The following is a 20,202-nucleotide window of genomic DNA, read 5'->3' on the forward strand; positions in this document are numbered from 1 at the left end:
ATAAAGAATAGTGTATCATCACCCGAGTCTGTCACCAGTTACAATAACCATGCAAGAGAGGAGAAGAACACAAGAAACTATATTAAAAATATGGAAGCCATTGGGCTGCTGGGCAAATTGTTTGCCAATGGTGCCACCGGGTGGACAGAAACTGAATGGCATTTTGTCATCAGCTGTGAAACGCATTTTCCTTGTCTGGACATAGTTTTACCATACTAGTGGCTTGCTAAGACTATTGCCACTATTTATGTGACTAAGTTTAAAAGCAGTTATCTGTCTGCAACATGCACTCAGTTTTCCTCTAGAAAAAGAAATGATTAGTTTAATAGAAAACCTAGCTAAGATCTTCCAATATAAACTAAATGTATATAAAGCTATCACTAGGTAGGAACAGCATCTGAAAGTAAGATTAAGAAATTTATCTTAAGTGAAACGTTACAAAGAGTGATCTTTAAATATTAATAGAGAATGAGCAAAGGACATTTTGTGCTCTGTCAGTAGGAGGTCAACTTTAAGCAAGTTAGCGCAGAATAAAGCCTCAGAAGTAGCGATACACTGACTGCAACAGAGCAGCACAGATGAAAGGAAAACTAAGGAGCTTTAACTGAAAATAGAGTCTTCCTGGAGATGTGCTTCATATGCATTTAAGAAGACTACTACACAAAATGAAAACTGTCCACTAGAGGGGCAGTGTGCTCACATCGTATGCAAGACCATCTATGAGGCACTTACAGGATATCCATTAAGAGGCTGGAAGTACAAGTTAGCATCAGTAACACACACATGCCCTGGATTAGTCACCAGTGGTGTCACCATTTCTGCTTTACATTCCATACGCAGCGTTTCAGAAATGCTTTGAAATCTACAAGTGAAGAAAGGGAGTAAGTTTACCTCCAGTTCTTGCTTAGATAGAGCTACCCTTAAATTCTTTAGAAAGGTTTTAGTTTAGCTTATGACCTTGGGACATCAGAATGGGGACTTCACTAAGCCTATTTTAGGCACGAAGAAAGTTCTTTGTTGAGACCTCTACTTTAACAGGCACTCCAGAAAGGAAAGTTGCTATGTTCTGCATTGGTCTCAGAGCAGTAAGCCAGTTGACTTTTCTATACAGAGCTTTATTTGGCATATAATGCCCAATTTGCTACAAATTCACACATAAATGGAACAGTTTGGAGAGATTAATAAGTAATACGTTCATCTTCACAACACAGAATTTCCCATTCTCCATTCCAGATGGTTCAGAATACAAAGAAGATAACTCTCTGGACTAGAGAACTTATGGTGCCCCAAACAAGCACATATTAAATACTGATGCAGTAGACTAATCAACCAACAAGCTGAATATAATTTCCCAGTAAAAAGTGATTAGAAAGATACCTGTTTTTATCAAAGGAAGTTCTAGCCAAGCGCGATTGCAATATAGCGGTTATCTAATGTGGAGGGAAAAAAAGTTAATATGGTCTATGATGCAAATGCAATTAGAATTTTATTATTAAACAGTGATATCAGAAATAATCAGATACTTACCATGGCAGCTTGATCTCCCATCTTATCTAGACAAGAAGCCCTGTAAAGCTAAAGAACAATGAGCTTTAAGTGAAAGAGCACAGAGATCTCCCACACAGCTCAGAAGTCAATAGAAACTGGAGAGCTTTAGCATTCTTGGTGACAGAATACTAGAAGAGCTAATATTATTTCTTTTTCAAGTAGGACATGTTTGTTCATTGCTACTGTCATGTTACTACTTTATCTGTATACTACCATCCTGCGTAGTAAAAGCTAATATGGGTAGCTTATGGCAGCTGTCAGACCTAGATGCTGTGTTCAGCTGCTACATTTTAAAAATAGATACTCCAAGAATTTCACCTTGAGAATGAATATTTACAGAAAGCTCTCCATTAAGTATCAAAAAAAATGCTGTGAAGAAGTGTGCAGCAATATCAAATAACTACATACCTGATGCAGAGTTTGCACAACATCTCCTAGTTTCCCAGCAACATCCAGTTGGAATAAGTGTTCTGTTCTACCCTAGAACCAAAAGTACATTTACTACAAATGAGTTTAAAATAAAGCCCAGTGGAAAAAAAAAAAAAAGTAAAATCAAAATACTTTAAAACCTGGTCAAAGGTTGCAGTATACCCAAAACATTCCAAAGGTGGGTGTTATACCTGAGGGGTTTTTTTATCGTTACAAATGTGTCTTCTCTGGGTAAGCTCTTTGTGCAGTATTTAGTCCATTATTTAATACAATGCAACATAATAGCTTTGAACTGAACAAATTAATATAGTGTAAACAACAGTAAATGTAGAACTAGTACCTGATCTATTTTAATATCAGGTAAACCCATGTAAATACAGAACTAGTAAATGATATGTTACATTTAAACAGTTATTGTATAACTTTTAGACAAAAGATACCAGACCATTAAATTTTTAAAGACTAGGCTATAAAAGGTATCATTCTCCTCTACATAAACAGTTTTGAGCCGAAAAAGATCCCAAATCCAATCACATCCTGTTTTGACTAGACAGTTATAAAATCCTCACTACCACATCACCCAGAGTATGTGGCATACTCATTTTCCCCCTGCAAAGTTTTCCTATCCTTCTTAAGAGTTGTTTCATAGTACATATGTCTGGTTTTGACTTAAGTATATTAAAGTATGTGCATGGATCAACTGATATTAACTCTTACACATGATTCATATTTAGCAAAGGTGGTAGAATCTCTTGATGACCCCTGAATGTAGTATAAAACTGTATCAACACATTTCTGTAGGGTTTTGTAATTTCTCAGGCTAGACTTTAAAAAAAAAGTGATCAGTAAGACTACACCAAGACATTGATCAGTGGATGCAATTGGATTAAATTAAAACTAAAGGAAAGAAGACATGGCAATCTAGATGATCTTCAGTATAATCTATGTGTTTTGAACTGAACTGACAGCAATCCAAGAGAAAAGCATGCTTCAGGAAGCAAATGGAGCTGGAATAAAGGGAGACAAGAAATTCAGTAGCAATTTAGATAAAAGCCTTATAACATTTCACCCAGAGCACCTTCTTCCTTCAATAGGGAAAGCGCAGCTCTCGGAAATCCTAGTGGATGGCCTACCAGGACTTCTTACAGCCAACAATGTAAAAGCTTTTGTGAGCAGTTCTCTCTGTAGCTCTCCAACCATATGCAAAGACAATAGCTCAGTATTTTGTAATTGATCTGAAATAATCAATGCAAGACATGGAAGATAAAATGTACTACCAAATTCCAGCACTCAGTGATGTGTCTGGAACCAGCAACGATTCAAGTAGAAGATATTTAGCAGCAACAGAAAAAAATCTGAAATTATTGAAGGCAAACTAGATTTCTTGTTTTAATATGCAGAAACATAGCTGCACTTTTGTGAAATAAATTGTAATGGTTAACTGTCAGGAATTTTTAGGTATGAATGAATGTTGACTTAGGAGAAAATAAAATTAAAAGCCTTCCAAACAGCCCTTTTGATTATTTTCTTTTTCACTGTGTTGGTCATGTGATAAGATATTTCTATGATACTTAATAAATGTTGCATATGGAGGCAAAACAGTAAATAGAAGGACTAGAAGAGAAAACAGGTTCAACTTATGAAGAATTAATGGCATAAGGCAAACAAGCAAAGAAAATTAAAAAATCTTAGAGACAGTTCTAATTACAAAACCAACCCAAAGCAGCTGTTGAGAGAACAGAGATCATCACTTGCCTCTTTGCTGTTCATTACAGTAATGCAAATTTATGGACCCCATCATTCTTGAAATTTCTTACTTGAACAAATAATTTGAGAATTCTTGGGCAAATATGGTGTTTGACTCTGCATTTTCATTTTGTGTTTGTGTCTTAACTCATCTCACATTCCAGGTGAAAACCCCTTAGTTCTATGCCTTGAAGCCTCCAGGCTCAGAATCAGAGCAGACCCACCCCATCAGCAGAAAGCAACCAGAAGCAAGCTCCGATTTCTGCTGTGAAAAAGCCTTTTCTGCCATGTCTTTGAACTGTGAAGCACTCAGCTGGGAAATACCAATTAGCAATCTCTCATCTCAGGTGTAAGCAGAACTGAGGAGAAGCCATTTAGCCAGGATACAGTGTCCACTGAATACCAGCAGCCAGCTAACAGCTCTGACTGTTGAGCCCACAGAGCTGCATATCAAGGTAAACAGCAAGTGTCAAGTCTGCAGTATATCCTCAAAGAAGTATCACAAACCCATTATGGAATAATTCAGACACCTGTTTTATCATATGCACAATTACTTTTTTTTTTTTAAGCTTTACTGTCACATTCCTCAAATTATAATTACCTTACTCTTTCAGAAACATAAATCCTTGGAAAACATTAGTTTGCTAAGAATAGCGAGAAAATATATACTTACCCTCAGTGTTTTATAGGGTGCAATAATGTTTCTTTCTTTAATGAGAAAAACCTGAAAGAGTAAGAGATGTTACACTTTCAGTCCTTAAAAAAACAATAAAATAAATCAGAAGTACTGATAAATCTAAGAATGCTGTTTAAGCAAGCAAAACACTGGGTTGCAATATCCTGCTTTAGCTACCCCAGATAAACTGCAGAACAACAATGACCTTTTATAGCAGCTAACTGCAAAAAGGGCAAGTGTCCAACTAAGTTCAGAGGCTTACTTACTTATGTAGTTTATTAGTGAGTTTTTATTCTAATCACATGACCTTCAAGGAGTTGCAACATTAAAGCCAATTTGCACAGCCATCAGTCTAATCCCATTCAATGGAAGAATCCTTCCCTTCTTTTATTCTGGTGGCTTGGGATTCTGAACTGATGAGAATTACTCCACGTAGGCAACTCACAAGATAAACTATTGTGTAAACATTCTCAAATGAACCCCTTCTTCCACTGCCAAACATTTTGCTTCCAGTTCCAACCATCACGAACACCAGTCTTCCCCTCTCATCCAACAGCATGTTTTTGAACAGTTTTGTTTCTATGATGCTATTCTCACATCAGAGAGGATCTTCCTTTCCCCAAACCTCCACAAAACTACTTTCCTTCTTGAAAATGTTCTCACAATTCCTACAGAAAGACTTGACTGCTAGCACACTGGTTTGTAGGTATCATCTTACTATCTGCTGTCTGAAAGAAAACAAGCCAGAAGGAAGTCATGGTTTTGCTCTGTTTGTAGGGAAGGCTCAAACTCTCTAAATCTCAGGCCTGAGCGTAAGATTTAGGATTGGTTCTGAACTGCACAAAACACACTGGACTGCACTACCAACTGTATTCTATTCCATGGCCCAAGAGACTTGACCGATCAAAGGGCCTTTTCCAGTGCCTTGGTCTGCTTCCTACAGCTAGCACACCTGTGGTTGTACACTCCAAGGCATTGTGGCAGCAGCCTCAAATCAAGAGCAAATATCAAATTTGCAAGAACAGATGCTGTACCATTCTCTAGCCAGAAGCCTTCTGGCTGGCACGTACAGCCTTCCCACTTCCCACTGGCTGGTAACAGATGCAACCTTCATCACACGACCACTCACAGCACTGTCCAACTAGAAGAAAGTGAGTGGCATGCTTAGAAGCTTACAAGCTTAGGATGCCTCTCTAAGTGCTACATTAAAAAATAATGGCAACTAGTGCCTTTCATCTGACATCAGCATGTACAGACCTGAACCAGGCCACAGGAGAATAAGAATCAGAGTACAAGACACCTGCTTTACACTCAGGTCGCTCTTCTGCAGGGTAATTAAACATTTTTCTACACCAAGACCCCCAAATTACATGAAAAAGTAGACAAGTAAAAAAAAAAGTAAGCAGAGCAAAAATTTCAGCATACTGTATTCATTTCCTATTTTGGAGGATTTTTTCCCCAATTTCATCTTGAGAAAAAATACTGAAATAACCTCCAATTATTATTCCCATTTGCTGTATTTTATAGCCATTAGTTTCCAAGTTGCCTATTACATAAAGTAAAGCTTCTTAGCCAGCTATGCATTAACAACTCTTTGAGCCTGAAAAGGCAAAGATGTTTAAGATGTTCCAATTATTCACTATGTGCAGTTTCCTACAAGGCAGAAATTCTGCTTAGAAAAAAATATTTATAATTAGATCATGATTTGTAATAAGTACAACTAGCAAGTACTTCACACTCAAAAGTCCCTATGTCTTTTATGCAAAATACCAGCATTTTTCATGCCACCCAACTATTTCAGAACATTTCCCCAGAGACAGGAGGATGACTGGCAAGCTATACATGGGAGGGGCGGGGAGTGAGGGGTGCTACCCATACTTGCCATTTTAAAAGTTAATTCTTCTTTCTTATGAGATGTTTTTATAATCATTTGTTCTTCAGAACATATACTAATGATGTATGGTGGAACAATCACACAGAACAATTAGAAATACCTTTTTTAAAAACACTCAATCCACAAAAAAATCTGCCAACACAAGAAACATTGACTACACAATACTCTTCACAGAAGCAGTTTCAAGATGAAATTAAATATAGCGATTACTTTAACACAGTCCACAAACTTCTCCAGCATAGGTAATATTAAATGCTTGAGTTTGTTTTTGACTGCAGCAGTACTTAGCTGAGCAAGGCTATCAATTTTAGGTATTGCTAAAGACAGATTTTACAAAGACACTACAATGTTTAAAAGGATATTTCCCACCTCATCTCTGTTCTTTCCTGAAATGAAAACATGAACATTTTTTGGAAACATTTACAGCTTTGGAACACCTATCAGCTGCAATTTATCAAAGCTTGAAGTATACTCCCTTGGTTAAAATTAAGTATGAACATACCCAAGTTAATCACAACTTATGACTGAAACTTGAACCCAGTATTTCAGGACAGCTACTGAAAATTATTTGGTGGACACACAGTACAGTCCAATGTTTTCACAAAGCTGAACTGCAAGGATCAAGATGGCTTTGCCATTACCACTACATGCTGCAGAAAGTAGAACGCAGTATAACAAGACCAAAACAAAGATGATTAATAACCAGTTTAGTTTCAGTCTATTCTCCTTTTTCATTCGATTCCAAAATTGCCTTAAGCTCCATTACAAAATGCACAGTGCAAAAAGTTCACTGTATCAAATCAATGACTTAATGAAGTCATTAACAGTTTGAAATTTCCAGCATCAACAGCTTCACATTAATGCTCAGGTTTTGACACTAATTAGTTTTATTTTCAGTTAACCCCCCCACCCTAAGACTCCAGCTTCAAGAAAGACACCATTAAAGAACGTAACCTTGCTCATTTATACATCAAGAATCTGCTATATGCAGGTCTTACCTGGTTACATACAACAGAAATCCCTCCAGATGTATCCCTAAAATGTAAATAAGATATTTGAAGAGATAGGCATTTCAGCTTTAAAAGGAGTTGAATACAGTAACTCGAATTCACGTACCGTGTGAAAGGGTTATTTGCTTCATTATCTTCTGGGGCTTTTATACTAATGCAGTCTCTCAGTGGTATCTGCAGCAAGTTATAAAAATACATACTCTTTCTTAAAAGCTTTTTAAAGAGAATCTTAAGTTACCAAGAAATTGTAAGTTTGCACTGCTTACCTTGATAATGGGTTGGATATTGTCATCAGGTTCAAAAATTATTGACTTTGAACAGATTTTGAGAGACCCTCTAAATTTTCTAAAAGGAACAATAAAAAACAAAGTAGTCGAGTATGTGTTAGAGATACATGAGACTAGAACAACTCCAGTAAATGAATGTAAGAGTTTTGTACCTTTCATCTCTGCAACCTTTATTTATAATATGATTAGCTGTGTGCTGTTCAAAGTAATATTCTTCCAGGTTAAGAAGCAGCAGTGAAAACCTACAAATAAATAAAAGTTATTTATTCAAAAAGAAATCACCATAACAGATAGTATTCTTAATAAAATATATCAAGTATTTAGGAAGTCTTCACTGATTTCTGTGCTGTGCCCCACACCCCAAGAATGAATTAACTTAAATTAACTTTTTAAGAGAACAAACCCATATGGAAAATTTGTGTACACATGAAGATCGAATGATGCTCTTCCAACATATATAAGGTTAGATATTTGATTCTGTTCATACGTCTCAGGGGGGAACTACCCTAACATAGCCAGGCTTCTCTCCCCAGTAAACATTACTTTAGCCCTGATCAGTGTATGCCAGTTAAAATATGCAATGACACAAAAGGACGGGCAAGAACTAATCGCTTGGAATGGATGAGATTAGATCTTTGTGAAGCAAAGCCGAACCACATTGTTCTAAAGAGTTAAGTGAAAACGTGGCCATGGATTTTACAACACATCTGAGCCACTCAATGGATATCCCTTGAGGATATTACCTTCTTCCCCAACAACATTTCTGCACTCCCTCTGTACCAGTGCCTGTTCAACCCCACAGCAAGCCTGTTTATGGACTAATCCAATAGACAACAAATCTCAACAACAACAAAACATAAATAATTAAAAAATTGAAGTCTTCTAAAGTATTTAATTGCAGGATCATAGTAATGGCAGTGCTGGTACGAGGTAAATGCAAATAGGCTAGATTAGACATAACATGAAACTGTGCCCTCTAACAACTTAACTTAAAAAACTGCTGCAAGTGATTAAAACTCACCAACTTTACAAACAGGGTGAACACAGTCACCTATGTGTTTCAGCTGTAGGGAATGCCAGTGGGTATTGGCACAGCAGGAACAGAAACATACCACTTCAGTTGGAAGTACAACAGCTTGTTTGTGTGCAGTGCTGGTCTGATCTGCAGAAGGACTTACCATTTATCCACATCAACATGTTGAGCTTTTTGTATTGTGTTCGCGATATGCTCCATGAGAAATGCCCGTGACAATACTAATAAAGACCAAGCGTCCCCAGAGCAGTATTCAGATAGCAGTAAACATGTCAAGAGTTCACAAAATGAACTGAATGTACTGAATAGCCTGCTCATTAAAAAAAAAAATCATATTTCACAATAGAAGAACCACCGTTACTGGAAAATACATGTTATTCACATAAGATCTGTGTTGTCCATTATGTTAAACAGAACATAACAATAAATGTCTACTGTAACTACAAGTAACAGTGGGTCCATATAATCAAAACTGTTTGTGTCCAAAACACTTTGTCCTAATGCTCTGCTCCTTTTTCAAAATGGCATTATCTTTACCTGTCCTCTCTTGTAAACAGGTATTTTATGATGCCATTAAGAAACAACTGATGTTAAAATGTTAGAACAGTATACACCATACAAAACTCCCCAAGAAAATTCAACACACATCTCAAAAAGTCTCTTCAGCCTCTACCCCAGTTGCTGTTATTGTATGGTTCTTGAATATCCCTAGTTTCCAATGGGGTTTTAGAGGCTTTGCCTTCATGTATCCTTCCCTAGAAGATGTAACTTCAGTTGCCGTCTGTTTCTCACAGAATTCTGTTCTTCAAACTTACTGCCACCTATCAACAGGTGTAAACTGAATTTCAAAGTTTCTGAGGCCTTGGTGCCTTTGAAAGAGCCAAATCATTCTTCTCATATTTATTTTGATCACTCACCTTCAGGAAGCTAAAATAGAAAGTCTAGCTCTGCATTTTGAGGGGAAAAAAGCTTTACTAGGAACAGTCTACAAGCTAAGAGGGAAGAGGAGTCTGAAACCATAGCAGCTTCCACACAGTTACCATTAAATCCCATTTTTCAACACATTATCCCTTTGAAATCATCTGGGACAAACTTAAAATTTCTTGGATTTTGCAAACTCAGATCTAGCAAGTGCTATCACATTTTGATTGAAATCTTCTTAATAAAGCTATGTTAAGATATACAAAGAGCAATTCACCATCAGACTGTTTTTCTTTCTACTATATATAAGCATACACAGTGAGCTTACTACCCAAAAGCCAAATTATTTAAATAAAAAAAGTTAAGAACAAATGTAATACCCAGATCTGTTTGAAAAAAATCTTTGTCTACTCTCTTTCATCAGGGAACAGATACTATTGACATAGGGAACAATGTCCTTCACAGCAATGATGTTCATGGTCCCACAATTTTTCTTCCATGAAAACTAGTAACATCTGGTCAGTAGAACTCATTTCTGAAATTCTTAATTCTCGGGCTCTTTCCTTTGTCTCCACCTATTCTTTTGACAAACTTCCCATGTTTTTATATTCTTTCCAAATTCACCTGTTGGCAACACTGGTAATTACTAGACTTTCCTTTTAATTTTTTGGTAAATGCAGGAATCCTTCATATATTCAAGATAAGCCATGGTTTTGCAGCAAAACATTGGCTCTGTTATTCACAGTAACTACAACATGCTTACATAAGCCAAAATACACAAACCAAGAAAATACAAAGTTTTCAGGACAACCATCCCCTAGAAACTGTTGTACCTTTATACTTCATTTATGCATCAATTCACCTTCCCAAAATCAGAAGCTGTGGCCTACTGGAAAGGATTTCAGGTACACTTTTCCTGGCATTATCCTCACTCCTGCTGAATCAGATGATTTAATGAAAAAAATAATGCACAAGGTATGCACAAAACCCCAAAATAAACTCTTCATATAGGCTAACTAGGTACTGTGGAAAATTGTAGGTTTCTTCCCTTTTAAATACAATATTTACTAGCAGCATCCAGTTTACCCTTTTGCTATTAGTCTCTCTGTGTCTCTTCCACATGACTATACACTACCCAGATTTACAGAGACAGCATCGCTGTAGAGCTTCTTCCTGGAGAACAGTGACCTCCTGTGCCGTAACCTCATGCTCACTTTCTGATCTCAGCTTTGCTATCTTGAAAAAGGGTTGTATGGCTGGCAGCTATTAAAGCATTTTTCTTCAAATATTGTATGTCATATAGGCCAAGTACATTTTCCACATTTTATCTTTCCCCCTACACTCTCCACAAAGTCTTCCAGGTGGTTCTGCAGTCTCTTCCAAGCATTTCTGTGCTTGTTGCTACTCTCCTACTTTCAAGTCCATTTACTCTAACTGCATTTTCCTATATTTTCAGGCTGCTAATGAGTTCACTTCTGCAGGCAGGCAGAGCCAGACATCAAATCTCCACAGATAAAATCACCAGTCTCTACTCTTCTCAAGCACCCATTGCAACTGGGATGAACTTACAGCCTGTCCAAAGATTGTCATAAAAACTGCACCTTTCAAAATTCCACCTTTCATGGCCATAAAGTATCTCTCAAACCACATGATTTCACTCTCTGCTTCTTCAGGACAAAAGAACATATGATTAAAGATATCACTAGCCATGAAGAAACACTACTATTCTTTTTCCTGGAGTCCAACTGCTTGTGTACACAAGACTACCTTTAACTCTTTTTCATGGTACTGCCATTGTGTTCCAGCTCCCTGGAGCTTTTCGTGTCTCCTTTTCACTTGCTGTTCTCTTTCAATCGCTCCTGACGATAGTCCCTCTTACCTTCATTTCTATAAATATGTTTTCAAGTTCTAGTTATGACACTGTAAGTGGAACCAAAATTTTCAGACTCGCATCTCAACCATTGGCAAACAAATCTAGACCAGTTCAAGTCACTGCTAATTATGAACTTTGGAGATTATGAAGCATGATCTCTGGAATAGCCTTCTGGAATTTCTCAACTTATCTCAGTCCTTACAGCTTAAGTATTTAAATTTCATTTGTCTGTGTTAATGATTCATAGGGTTGTCAAAAAAAGGAAAAGTCAAGTTTCATCAGATGTTATTAGAGTACAGTCAGAGCTTTTTATCTTCACAGAACAGACTTCTTCCCCATAAATAAGTAGAGCCACTGTTATTGTATCAACAGGGTCCCTCTTGAAAACCATCACTGCACAGGATGGTACTTCAGGCTTGCCGGGAGATTTAACAAGTATTTGCAGACAGAAAGGGAACAGATCAGTCTCTGGTATGTTGCATGAGTAGGCAAACATAGTGTTGTGAAGGCCTGAAAAAACAGGAAATCAATCACAATAGCTATACAATTAAAGCAATGGGGATCTTCAACATGCAACTAAGCAGTTGGACTTTAGGCTATCTTCCAAAGAGCTAAAAAAGGTATTCCAAAGACACCTGTGATATCAGGATGACTAACATACAAAATGTATATACTATCAGCTGCTACGACAAGACTTCGTACACACACTTCGTATAGATCTAAAATAGTAATTATTTTTTTCTGCGCATGACAGGAGGAAGAAAATCCCCAAACCACAAAAAGTAACAGTAGGAAGAGAATGCATGATACCCTGCATAAGAAATTGATCGAATCTGTAACAGTCGACCAATGTATTTTGGTCTTCAGCCACTGAACAGCTGTACTGTGCTGAGTAATTAACAGTACACACTGTAAGCCTAGGACTTGCCACACTGCCCTGGAAAAACAGCCTGGACCACAAAGCCAATGTCAAGTCAAATAAGACTAAGCAAGTCTGTTCCCAGTCTACTCGCCCTTGCCTTCAAGTCTGACCCTAAGACATAAAAACCCCTCAACCTCAGCAACTAGTCAGGCTACTTAGTCTTCCACTGAGAAGGACTGGACAACTTCAGTAATGCAATTGGCTCCCCGCCAAAAAATAAAGAAACCTATCCAAAAAATATCATTCCCCCCCCCCCCCCCCCCCCCCCCCGGCCCCTGCAAAAGCAAACCATAAGTATTAACCAGGAAGTGTACAAAAATACTACCATATCTAAAATGAAAAAGATTATTTTTTTGTCCTTTTAAATTATCAGCAAGAACTAGTATCTAAAAAAACAGTTCTAGTTCTAACACAAACTGTTGCATTTTTTAATAAAAATCAAAGGGATCTTCTACATTTGCCTGCTGCTCTAAAACTTTGTATTCCTCTAATACAGCAATAATCAAATATCAGAAACTGTTCTGTTTCAGGCAAACAGAAAAGGATCAAGATTGAGATATTTTTCTTATCATCAGCAAGTGGTTCATTTTAATCCATTTTCAAAATGTATAACTCAATTGTTACTTGAAACTTCCCAAGTATGATTTAATCAGGGTTTATTGAAAATCTACTCGGAAAAGGGTAACGCTGTATCTTCTCTTGGAAAGCAACTCAGATTATCTGTTGACACAAAATCCTTTGAAATTAAGCAATAAAACTCACACCTTAAAGTGTATTACAGGATATTTTTATGCTGACTTCCTAATAAAGACACATTTCACAGGTTTATATATTCACAAATTTTGTGATCACCATGTTATTTAATGGCTCGCAACAGACTGCTAAAGTTAGTAAGCCACAGTCCTGTCTTCAGGGATCAGTTACCATTTGCTCTTGTATATTGAGCTTGACATACTAGACTATTTTAAAAAAAGCAATATACTATTTTGAAAATGACAAAGAGAGACAAATTAGGCAAGATTTTCAAAGAAAGCTCAAACCCCATGAAAGCACCTATAAGGGGTGAGTGAGAGCTTGAAGATGCTCGATGTCTTATATTATAGCTGAATAGTCTGGTCTTTATCCTCAAAGTCTCACCAACAGCAAACAAGCTTTTAGAAAACTTCTGAGAAGATGGTATTTTCTAATACATGTGATCATTCGAAATCGGAACTTAAGGAAAAAAAAAAAAAAGCTTCAGTAGCTTCACTGGTCCAACTTAGCCCACCAACTTGTAACGCTCAAGAACTACTTACAGTTGTGGACACCCACTTCCAACTGAAAGAGTTACACAGTAGCAGATAGATCAGAATACAAGCTTCTGCTCAGAGCTGTGGAGCTTCCCCAGTTTTGCACAGATTTAGTAACCTGGGTCAGTCCATGGAAGGGAACATGAAGTACCAGAGATGTTACAACGTGAAGGGGTCGGGGACAAAGAACAAGGTGGCCAGGAACGAGACCTTACCCTTTGGAAGTGGCAAGCCTGCAGAGCAGTTCTGCCGTCAGAGACGCCGAGAAGGAGGCAGTTTCACTTTCCAAGACAAAAATGAATTGGTAGCCCACCACTGCCACCAGGGCAAAGCCTTGAGCTTTAGAGTGGGTGGAAGGCCACTTAAGCTGTTACATCTCAGATTTAATGCAAACCCTGTATTCAAAATCAACAGCAGAAGCAGCTGGACATGAGGCAGCGGGGAGAAGAACATGCTAGGTAAGGGAACATCTCCTATCATAACAACTCACATAGCTGGGAAAAAAAAACCCAACAACTTTAAAGAACATAAGGAGTTTCCCAGGTTTGAAACAGAAGGAAGATTGTTCAGTCACAGTTGTGTCTGTCTGGTGGTGTATGTTGGGAGGCAGGAGGGGAGGCAGTGGATAATCAGTATAATGTAGCCACACACACACACACCCCACCCCCGATAACTTTAATGCAGTTTCTAACAGCTTTTGTGTTAAAACATCTTCCAATTCCCACCCAGTGTTAGAAGCATACAGAACCTGGTGGAGTAAAGAGTTAATCTTCTAATAGCGTATGAAAGAGCTGTTTGAGCAGAAAAGATTAGCACCTACACTTAAGGGGAGAGGTAAATTAAAGCATGCTAATAAAATTTTGCTTGAAGACTTATTTCAGATTCCTGTCTTCATACTGTCCCAGAAAAATTATATTAAGAAAATCTGAAAAATTCAGATGGAAGTGATCTGGAAGGTGTTTTCTTGTGAACGGAATCAGTATTGGTTTGAGAAACAGCTTCAGGGAACAAAAGGGGAGGGGGGGTGGGGAGAAGGGGAAGCACCTTGCCAAGAAATACAGAACTTAATCTACAGCAGCAGAAAGATAGGGGTGACACAGGTAAGGCTGGTAAATGAACAAAGCAGTGAACTCTGGTTGCTCTCCTCCAAACACAAAGTTGAAATTGGCTTGTCTATTTTTGCCTTTTTTGAAAAGCTCCCAATATAATTGCCACTCAGAAAAGGGCTGAGGAATATGGGTCAAGAACACACCCAAGACGCACAGGAAAACTAGGCACGACACTAAGTAGTATAAAAACACTTGCAAAACTTCACCTCATATGATGTCATCCCCTATACTCAAGGTTTGGGAACCCAAACAGCACCCAAACATTCCTAGCATTGTTCAGAGTATGCAACAAAACAGCAAATCACACTTTACAACATGGTGTTTATAAGTCCTGCCAAGATGCTATAAAATATCCTCCAAATAAAGAGTGTCTTCTATCAGGCTTAGTCTACTTAAAAATTTTACAGTTACTTTGCTTGATGTGCGTGTTCCTCTGTACTTAAGTTTGAAAAGATCTCATCTGAGATCCAACAACATGGGGCGGGGAGGAAGGGGGAAACAAAAAACCCCAAGAAACTCACAATTTCTTTTATATACCAATGTCACCTACCAACTGAAGCACTGGACTTGTTCAAATTGGACAAAGGAATGAACATGCAGGGACTAGTATCTTGGCAAAATCCCATTTATACCACCCAGAGAAGGTACCCCATTGATCCTGCTTTAAATTCTTAACCTGTGATTGAATTCTTACCATTTCCATCACTTCATCAGGAAAGCACATGCTGGAAATCCACTTGGACACAAGGGTTTCAAGTGGCTGATCCCACACACCTTGCACAATTACTTGATCTGATACTGGAAGTACAATCCTGATAACGGAAGGACATTTCCAGGGATGAAAAAGCAGGCCAGCCCATACCAGCAGCAGCCCATAGCTATGTAAAGCCAATTGTAAAATTAAACCTCCTCCTAACAAGAACAAAGTATCTATAGGCCAGCTGTAGGACTCATTTGCTGATGTTTGAATAAAAGTCTTCATTATGTATATTTTGTCCCAAGAGAGTAAGATAAGGCTACAGGTTTGAAAAAAAATACCCAAATGCCCAAGCAACTGTCATGCAGAAGATCTATCCACAGGACGTAGATGCTGCCAGCAAGTTGCTTTGCATGAGTGATGTTCCCAACAGAAGACACGAACCCCTCAAACAGGAGGCCAAGCAGCATGCAAGACAAACTAGCAGAAATGTATTATAAAGAGCCTCTGCATCAAGCATCAGACTTGGCCATCTTTGGGCACTCTGCCAACAAAGCCAAGAACTCGAGCTGTAAAGAGAGCAACAACCTGAGCCAAACACACACCATTTAATTTGAGGTTTTGCAACTAAAATTGTTTGTAAAAAAAGGATTCCTACTCATGAATGCTGAATATTGTAAAGATTAAATTATGTAAGCATCCACACAACACCAATTAAAAAGGGACATATCATCTCATCTTTCTTTACTCTGAACACCTGGGCAAAGTGAAAATAGATGTCTACCAATGCAGGTGAATTTGAAGGGATAACTCCTGCCAGAATGAACCCTGCTCAGTGGGGTTGTTTAATCACGTGTAAAGTAAAACCTGCTGCTTGTTCTCAGTGTGCACACACAGGACTTTTCAGTATTTTCTCATTTTCTTCCAGAAAACTGCATACAGTCAGAAAAGTGGGTTTATGTAACCAGACATTAAAGCAGTCCAACTAATTAGCTAAGAGGAAAGAATTTTTTTCAGATCACTTAAAACTGATCTGATCTTCCTTCCCCCCAAAGCAACTGCATAAGAAGATTAAATTTTTATGCATTAAGTTTCACAGTACTCTTAACCAGAACTTTCATAGCTTACATTTTTGTAGAAGGCAACCTACAAATAACCTAATAAAAACCCCAAACAAACAAACAAGGCAAACCACACATGAAATCCAGTTGCCACAAAGTTTCAGAGAGTCCTTGTCATCTTGCTAGAAAATACCTACACCAAGATTACGTAAATCAAGAGAATCTTTGAAGCAGGAGCTGTTGTCTCTGAAACAATTACCCAGCAAGAAGGTGAAAAGAAAATTGAAGGGATAGCCTTTGAGAGCTTAAGTGATATAAAGAGCTTTTTTTTTTTTTTTACTGTTTTAAGGAAGGACTACAAGGAAAAGAGGAGACAGAATTTGGTGTTTCTCATTTGATATTTCAGAGCCCAAAACCTTTTAAATCACTTAAATGTTTTTAAGATTTCCTAATTTAGAAAAGCACGGGAAGAGAGGGAGGGAAAAAGACCTGATATAGGGTACAAAATACATACAAATTTACTTTTATTTTACACAAATATCACTTGTTAGGGAAGGGGAAGAAACAGAGAAATAAGTTTGCAGATATTTAGATAGGAAAAGCCACCAGTGCAAATGAGAACAAGACTCATCTTTCATGAAGTGCTCAAATTACAAACTCAAATAATAAGATCCTAAAATGTTTCCAAATATGAGCAAAGAAAACTATTTCTCATTAAAGACTTTCAATAACTGCAAATCAGTAATGCTACAGACATCGATATGCTGGGTTTGTTTTCAGGGCTTTTTAGAAGAGATTTAGATCCCACTTGCATTCCTTGGAGCAAGACTGATGAGTTTTGGCCGCCTTCTCAATTTCTTAAAAACCTGAGACTGTTTACGTGAAATCCGTAACAGAGCCAAGAGCCATTTTTTTCTAGCTTTTCCTATACTTAAGACGTTTTACTTCAAAATTAAAAATCCTTCTTTTTCCTTCTACACAGGAAGTTTGTCCCTTCACGCTGCAGCCCCTCACAGACAACTGAAACCACAGCAGCCCCCCAAAGCAGCCAAGAAAAGAGATACAAGAAGACAAGAAGTGATCCAGAATATCTGTACTTCAAAAACACTTCAAAAGCTGTAGTGGCTTTATAGGCTGAATAGCTATGAATCAGAATTTATATGGGCAAAGTGAGCCAAGCTTTTTGTCATGTGGTTTTCTCACCAACAATAAACAGCGCTGCATAACTGGCAGCATCAGGCACATCAGGAATTTGCACAGGACTCGCACGGGACCCCTCTGATGTCCGGCTCCAGTGCCTGACGGCTCCCCAGTTCCTGCAGCGGGAAGGTTCTTCCCCCAGAGAAGACACCCATGTCCCTCCACTGTGGGACCCACGCTGACCTACTGCTCTCACCTTACAGAGACTTCCTACGTGGCAATATTAAGATTGCGAAGGGCTTTGAAACTTTGCGACAAGCCAGACGGAGATACGCCACATAAAAGAAAGCACAGTAGCTAAATATAAGAGAGTAAATTCAGGGTATACTGAGGCACGTGTGATAAGCCTTTCTTGTATGCTCATTTAGCCACAGGAACACAAAATAGAGATTACAGTCAGAAAGCAGGAACGGGGAAGTTGAATTCAACACTTTTACAAAGAGCCCTCACAGAGTCTGTAATTTAAGGGCTGACAATACGCCGATCATAATGCTCGGGGGGAAAAAACAAACAAAAAAACCAAACAACCAACTCCATCTATAGTGAAGCAGAGCTGTAACTCCATGCTGCTCACACAACTGAGAACAAACAAATAAATAAAAATCTACACATGCAGTTTTCATGCCGTTTACACAAGACGAGCGGCGTTCACGTTTCCCCGGCTCTGTTCTACAGCCTTAACTCCCGGGAATCATCATCAGCCAGCCGATTAAAACAGTAACAACAACGTGGGCCAAGCCCAGCACAGCAGCCGGCCTCCGACCCGGCCGCTCCGCCGGGCCCTCCGGCCTCCCCGCCCCGGGGGGCCCCACGGCCCCGGCCCCCGCCCCGGCGGAGGGGCCAGACCGGAGGGGAGGGGGTGTGTGTGTGTGTGTGGAGGCCAGGGCACGGCGGCAGCGACCCCCTCTCGCCAGCAAAGGAGCGGCGGGCGAGGCCGCCGGTGCTGCCCCGCGGGAAGCGCTCCCACCCCCCCGCCCCTGCGGCGGAGGCCGAGTGGGGGTGGCCGTGGCCGGCGGGGCAGGGCTGCTCACCTCTCCTTGGAGTACAGCTCCCGCTCCAGCCGCCGCTTGCGGATGAAAGCCATGGAGCCGCCCGGCCTAGGTGTCGTCGTCGCCGCCGCCGCCGCCGCCACAGCAGGCCAGGCCAGGCCGCGCCGCGCCTCAGGGAGGCGGGGAGAGCGGGCCGGCCCGCGGCTGCAGGCGGGCGGGTAGGCAGGCAGGCAGGCAGCGTGCCTGGCGGACGCGGCGGCAGGCGCCCGCCCCGTTTATACGGCGGGAGAGGCGGGGAAGGTGGCACAAGCAGCCGGGGAAGGGAGCCTGTCGGCACCGCGGGCTCTGCGCCCTCGCCCGGGCTGCGGCGTCTCTGCGGCCCGTCAGGGCCGCGGGGGCCGGGGCCGCCGGCCTGCCGCTGAGGGGTCTCGGCGGGGGCCCTCACCACGGGAACGCAGCCGCCCACCCACGCCCCTCCCTCCATCCCTTTCCTTAAAGCTTCTGCCGTTTTGTTTTTATTGTTTGCGGGCACGGAGGTGCCACCCGGGTGCGCGCCTCACGGCAGCGGGGGCGGAGTGTGGAAGCGCGGCCCCTGGGGGCCCCGGGGCGACGGTGGGCCCGGCCTCCCGGGGCGGCCGGCAGCGTAGTGCCCGGGGCCGAAAGTCGTCTTCGTGCGCCCACGGAGGGAGGTACAGGCCTTATTACATAGCGAAAGAGTCTAGTTACTTGCATTTAAATAAAAATCGTAAATATAATGCCATTGCAGTGGGATTCCTTCTGCCCATAATGTGTGTGACAGATGCTGCCCGGGCAGGAGGTGAATTTCCGCCAGGTGTTCAAAACCTAAAAAAACCTCTGTGGAAGGGGGAGGTAAATAACCCCCCCTTAGTTCGTAATAAAACACTTTAGTTCATGTAACTGCCATTGCATCTGATCAGTTTATAACGTGTTTACTGACACAATCCCTTGTGAGGTGGAAAAATACTCCTATTTGCATTTTTACAGGTAAAAAAAAGCAGTTTGCGGGGCGGGGGGATGTAATTTTTCACATAGGAATAAAAAGAATTGGAGGTTTCTAGGCTGCAAGAGATTGTCTAATCTAATCTCTGTGCTGAGGCTGAATCGGGTATATGTTTATCAGTGTACTCAAACATTTGCAATTTGTGGGCCCACAAACGTGAATATGAGAAGTGTTGTATATGCTGAAAAGAGTTTTGCTTTTGCTAATTGTCTTTCGGGGTCCTCTTAGGAGTAGTTCACAGAATCTAAGGAGGTGACAGATCACAGTTTGAAAACCAGTGATATCACCCACAAGAGCTATTTGTCTAACCAATTTGTAAGAGCGCCTGTTTGGAGGAAATCTGCAACACTTGCATGTAGCTTGTGCAAATGTCTAACAGCATTTATGTGTTTCTCCAATATCCAACCCGAATTTTCTTTGCTGCCTTCCTTATTGCATACTCCCAGTGGAAATGGACAATATTTGTTATGTTGTTCACATATGTTTTAATAAATATG

General features: G+C 40.0%; 1 protein-coding gene across 3 annotated transcripts in view; it reads right to left on the reverse strand.

Annotated features, from left to right (window-relative positions):
* The window catches only part of NSMAF (neutral sphingomyelinase activation associated factor), a 43,917-nt gene extending 24,995 nt beyond the window's left edge, over nucleotides 1-18,922 (reverse strand). The window contains exons 1-10 of one of the 3 annotated variants that reach the window (XR_007508537.1): nucleotides 18,727-18,922; nucleotides 7,743-7,832; nucleotides 7,570-7,648; nucleotides 7,410-7,477; nucleotides 7,292-7,328; nucleotides 4,397-4,447; nucleotides 1,957-2,028; nucleotides 1,528-1,575; nucleotides 1,378-1,430; nucleotides 733-862 (exon numbers count right to left, since the gene is read on the reverse strand). Coding sequence is in view for 2 of the 3 variants with exons in the window: in XM_049820607.1 (XP_049676564.1) it covers nucleotides 733-862; nucleotides 1,378-1,430; nucleotides 1,528-1,575; nucleotides 1,957-2,028; nucleotides 4,397-4,447; nucleotides 7,292-7,328; nucleotides 7,410-7,477; nucleotides 7,570-7,648; nucleotides 7,743-7,832; nucleotides 18,727-18,779 (681 nt within the window). In the remaining variant the exon portion in view is untranslated. The remainder of the gene's footprint in view (nucleotides 1-732; nucleotides 863-1,377; nucleotides 1,431-1,527; nucleotides 1,576-1,956; nucleotides 2,029-4,396; nucleotides 4,448-7,291; nucleotides 7,329-7,409; nucleotides 7,478-7,569; nucleotides 7,649-7,742; nucleotides 7,833-18,726) is intronic. The other 2 variants (XM_049820607.1, XM_049820617.1) reach the window with 2 other exon arrangements.
* Nucleotides 18,923-20,202: the final 1,280 nt, after the last annotated feature.

This window comes from Accipiter gentilis, chromosome 2 (assembly GCF_929443795.1).
Source record: "Accipiter gentilis chromosome 2, bAccGen1.1, whole genome shotgun sequence".
NCBI lineage: Eukaryota > Metazoa > Chordata > Aves > Accipitriformes > Accipitridae > Astur > Astur gentilis.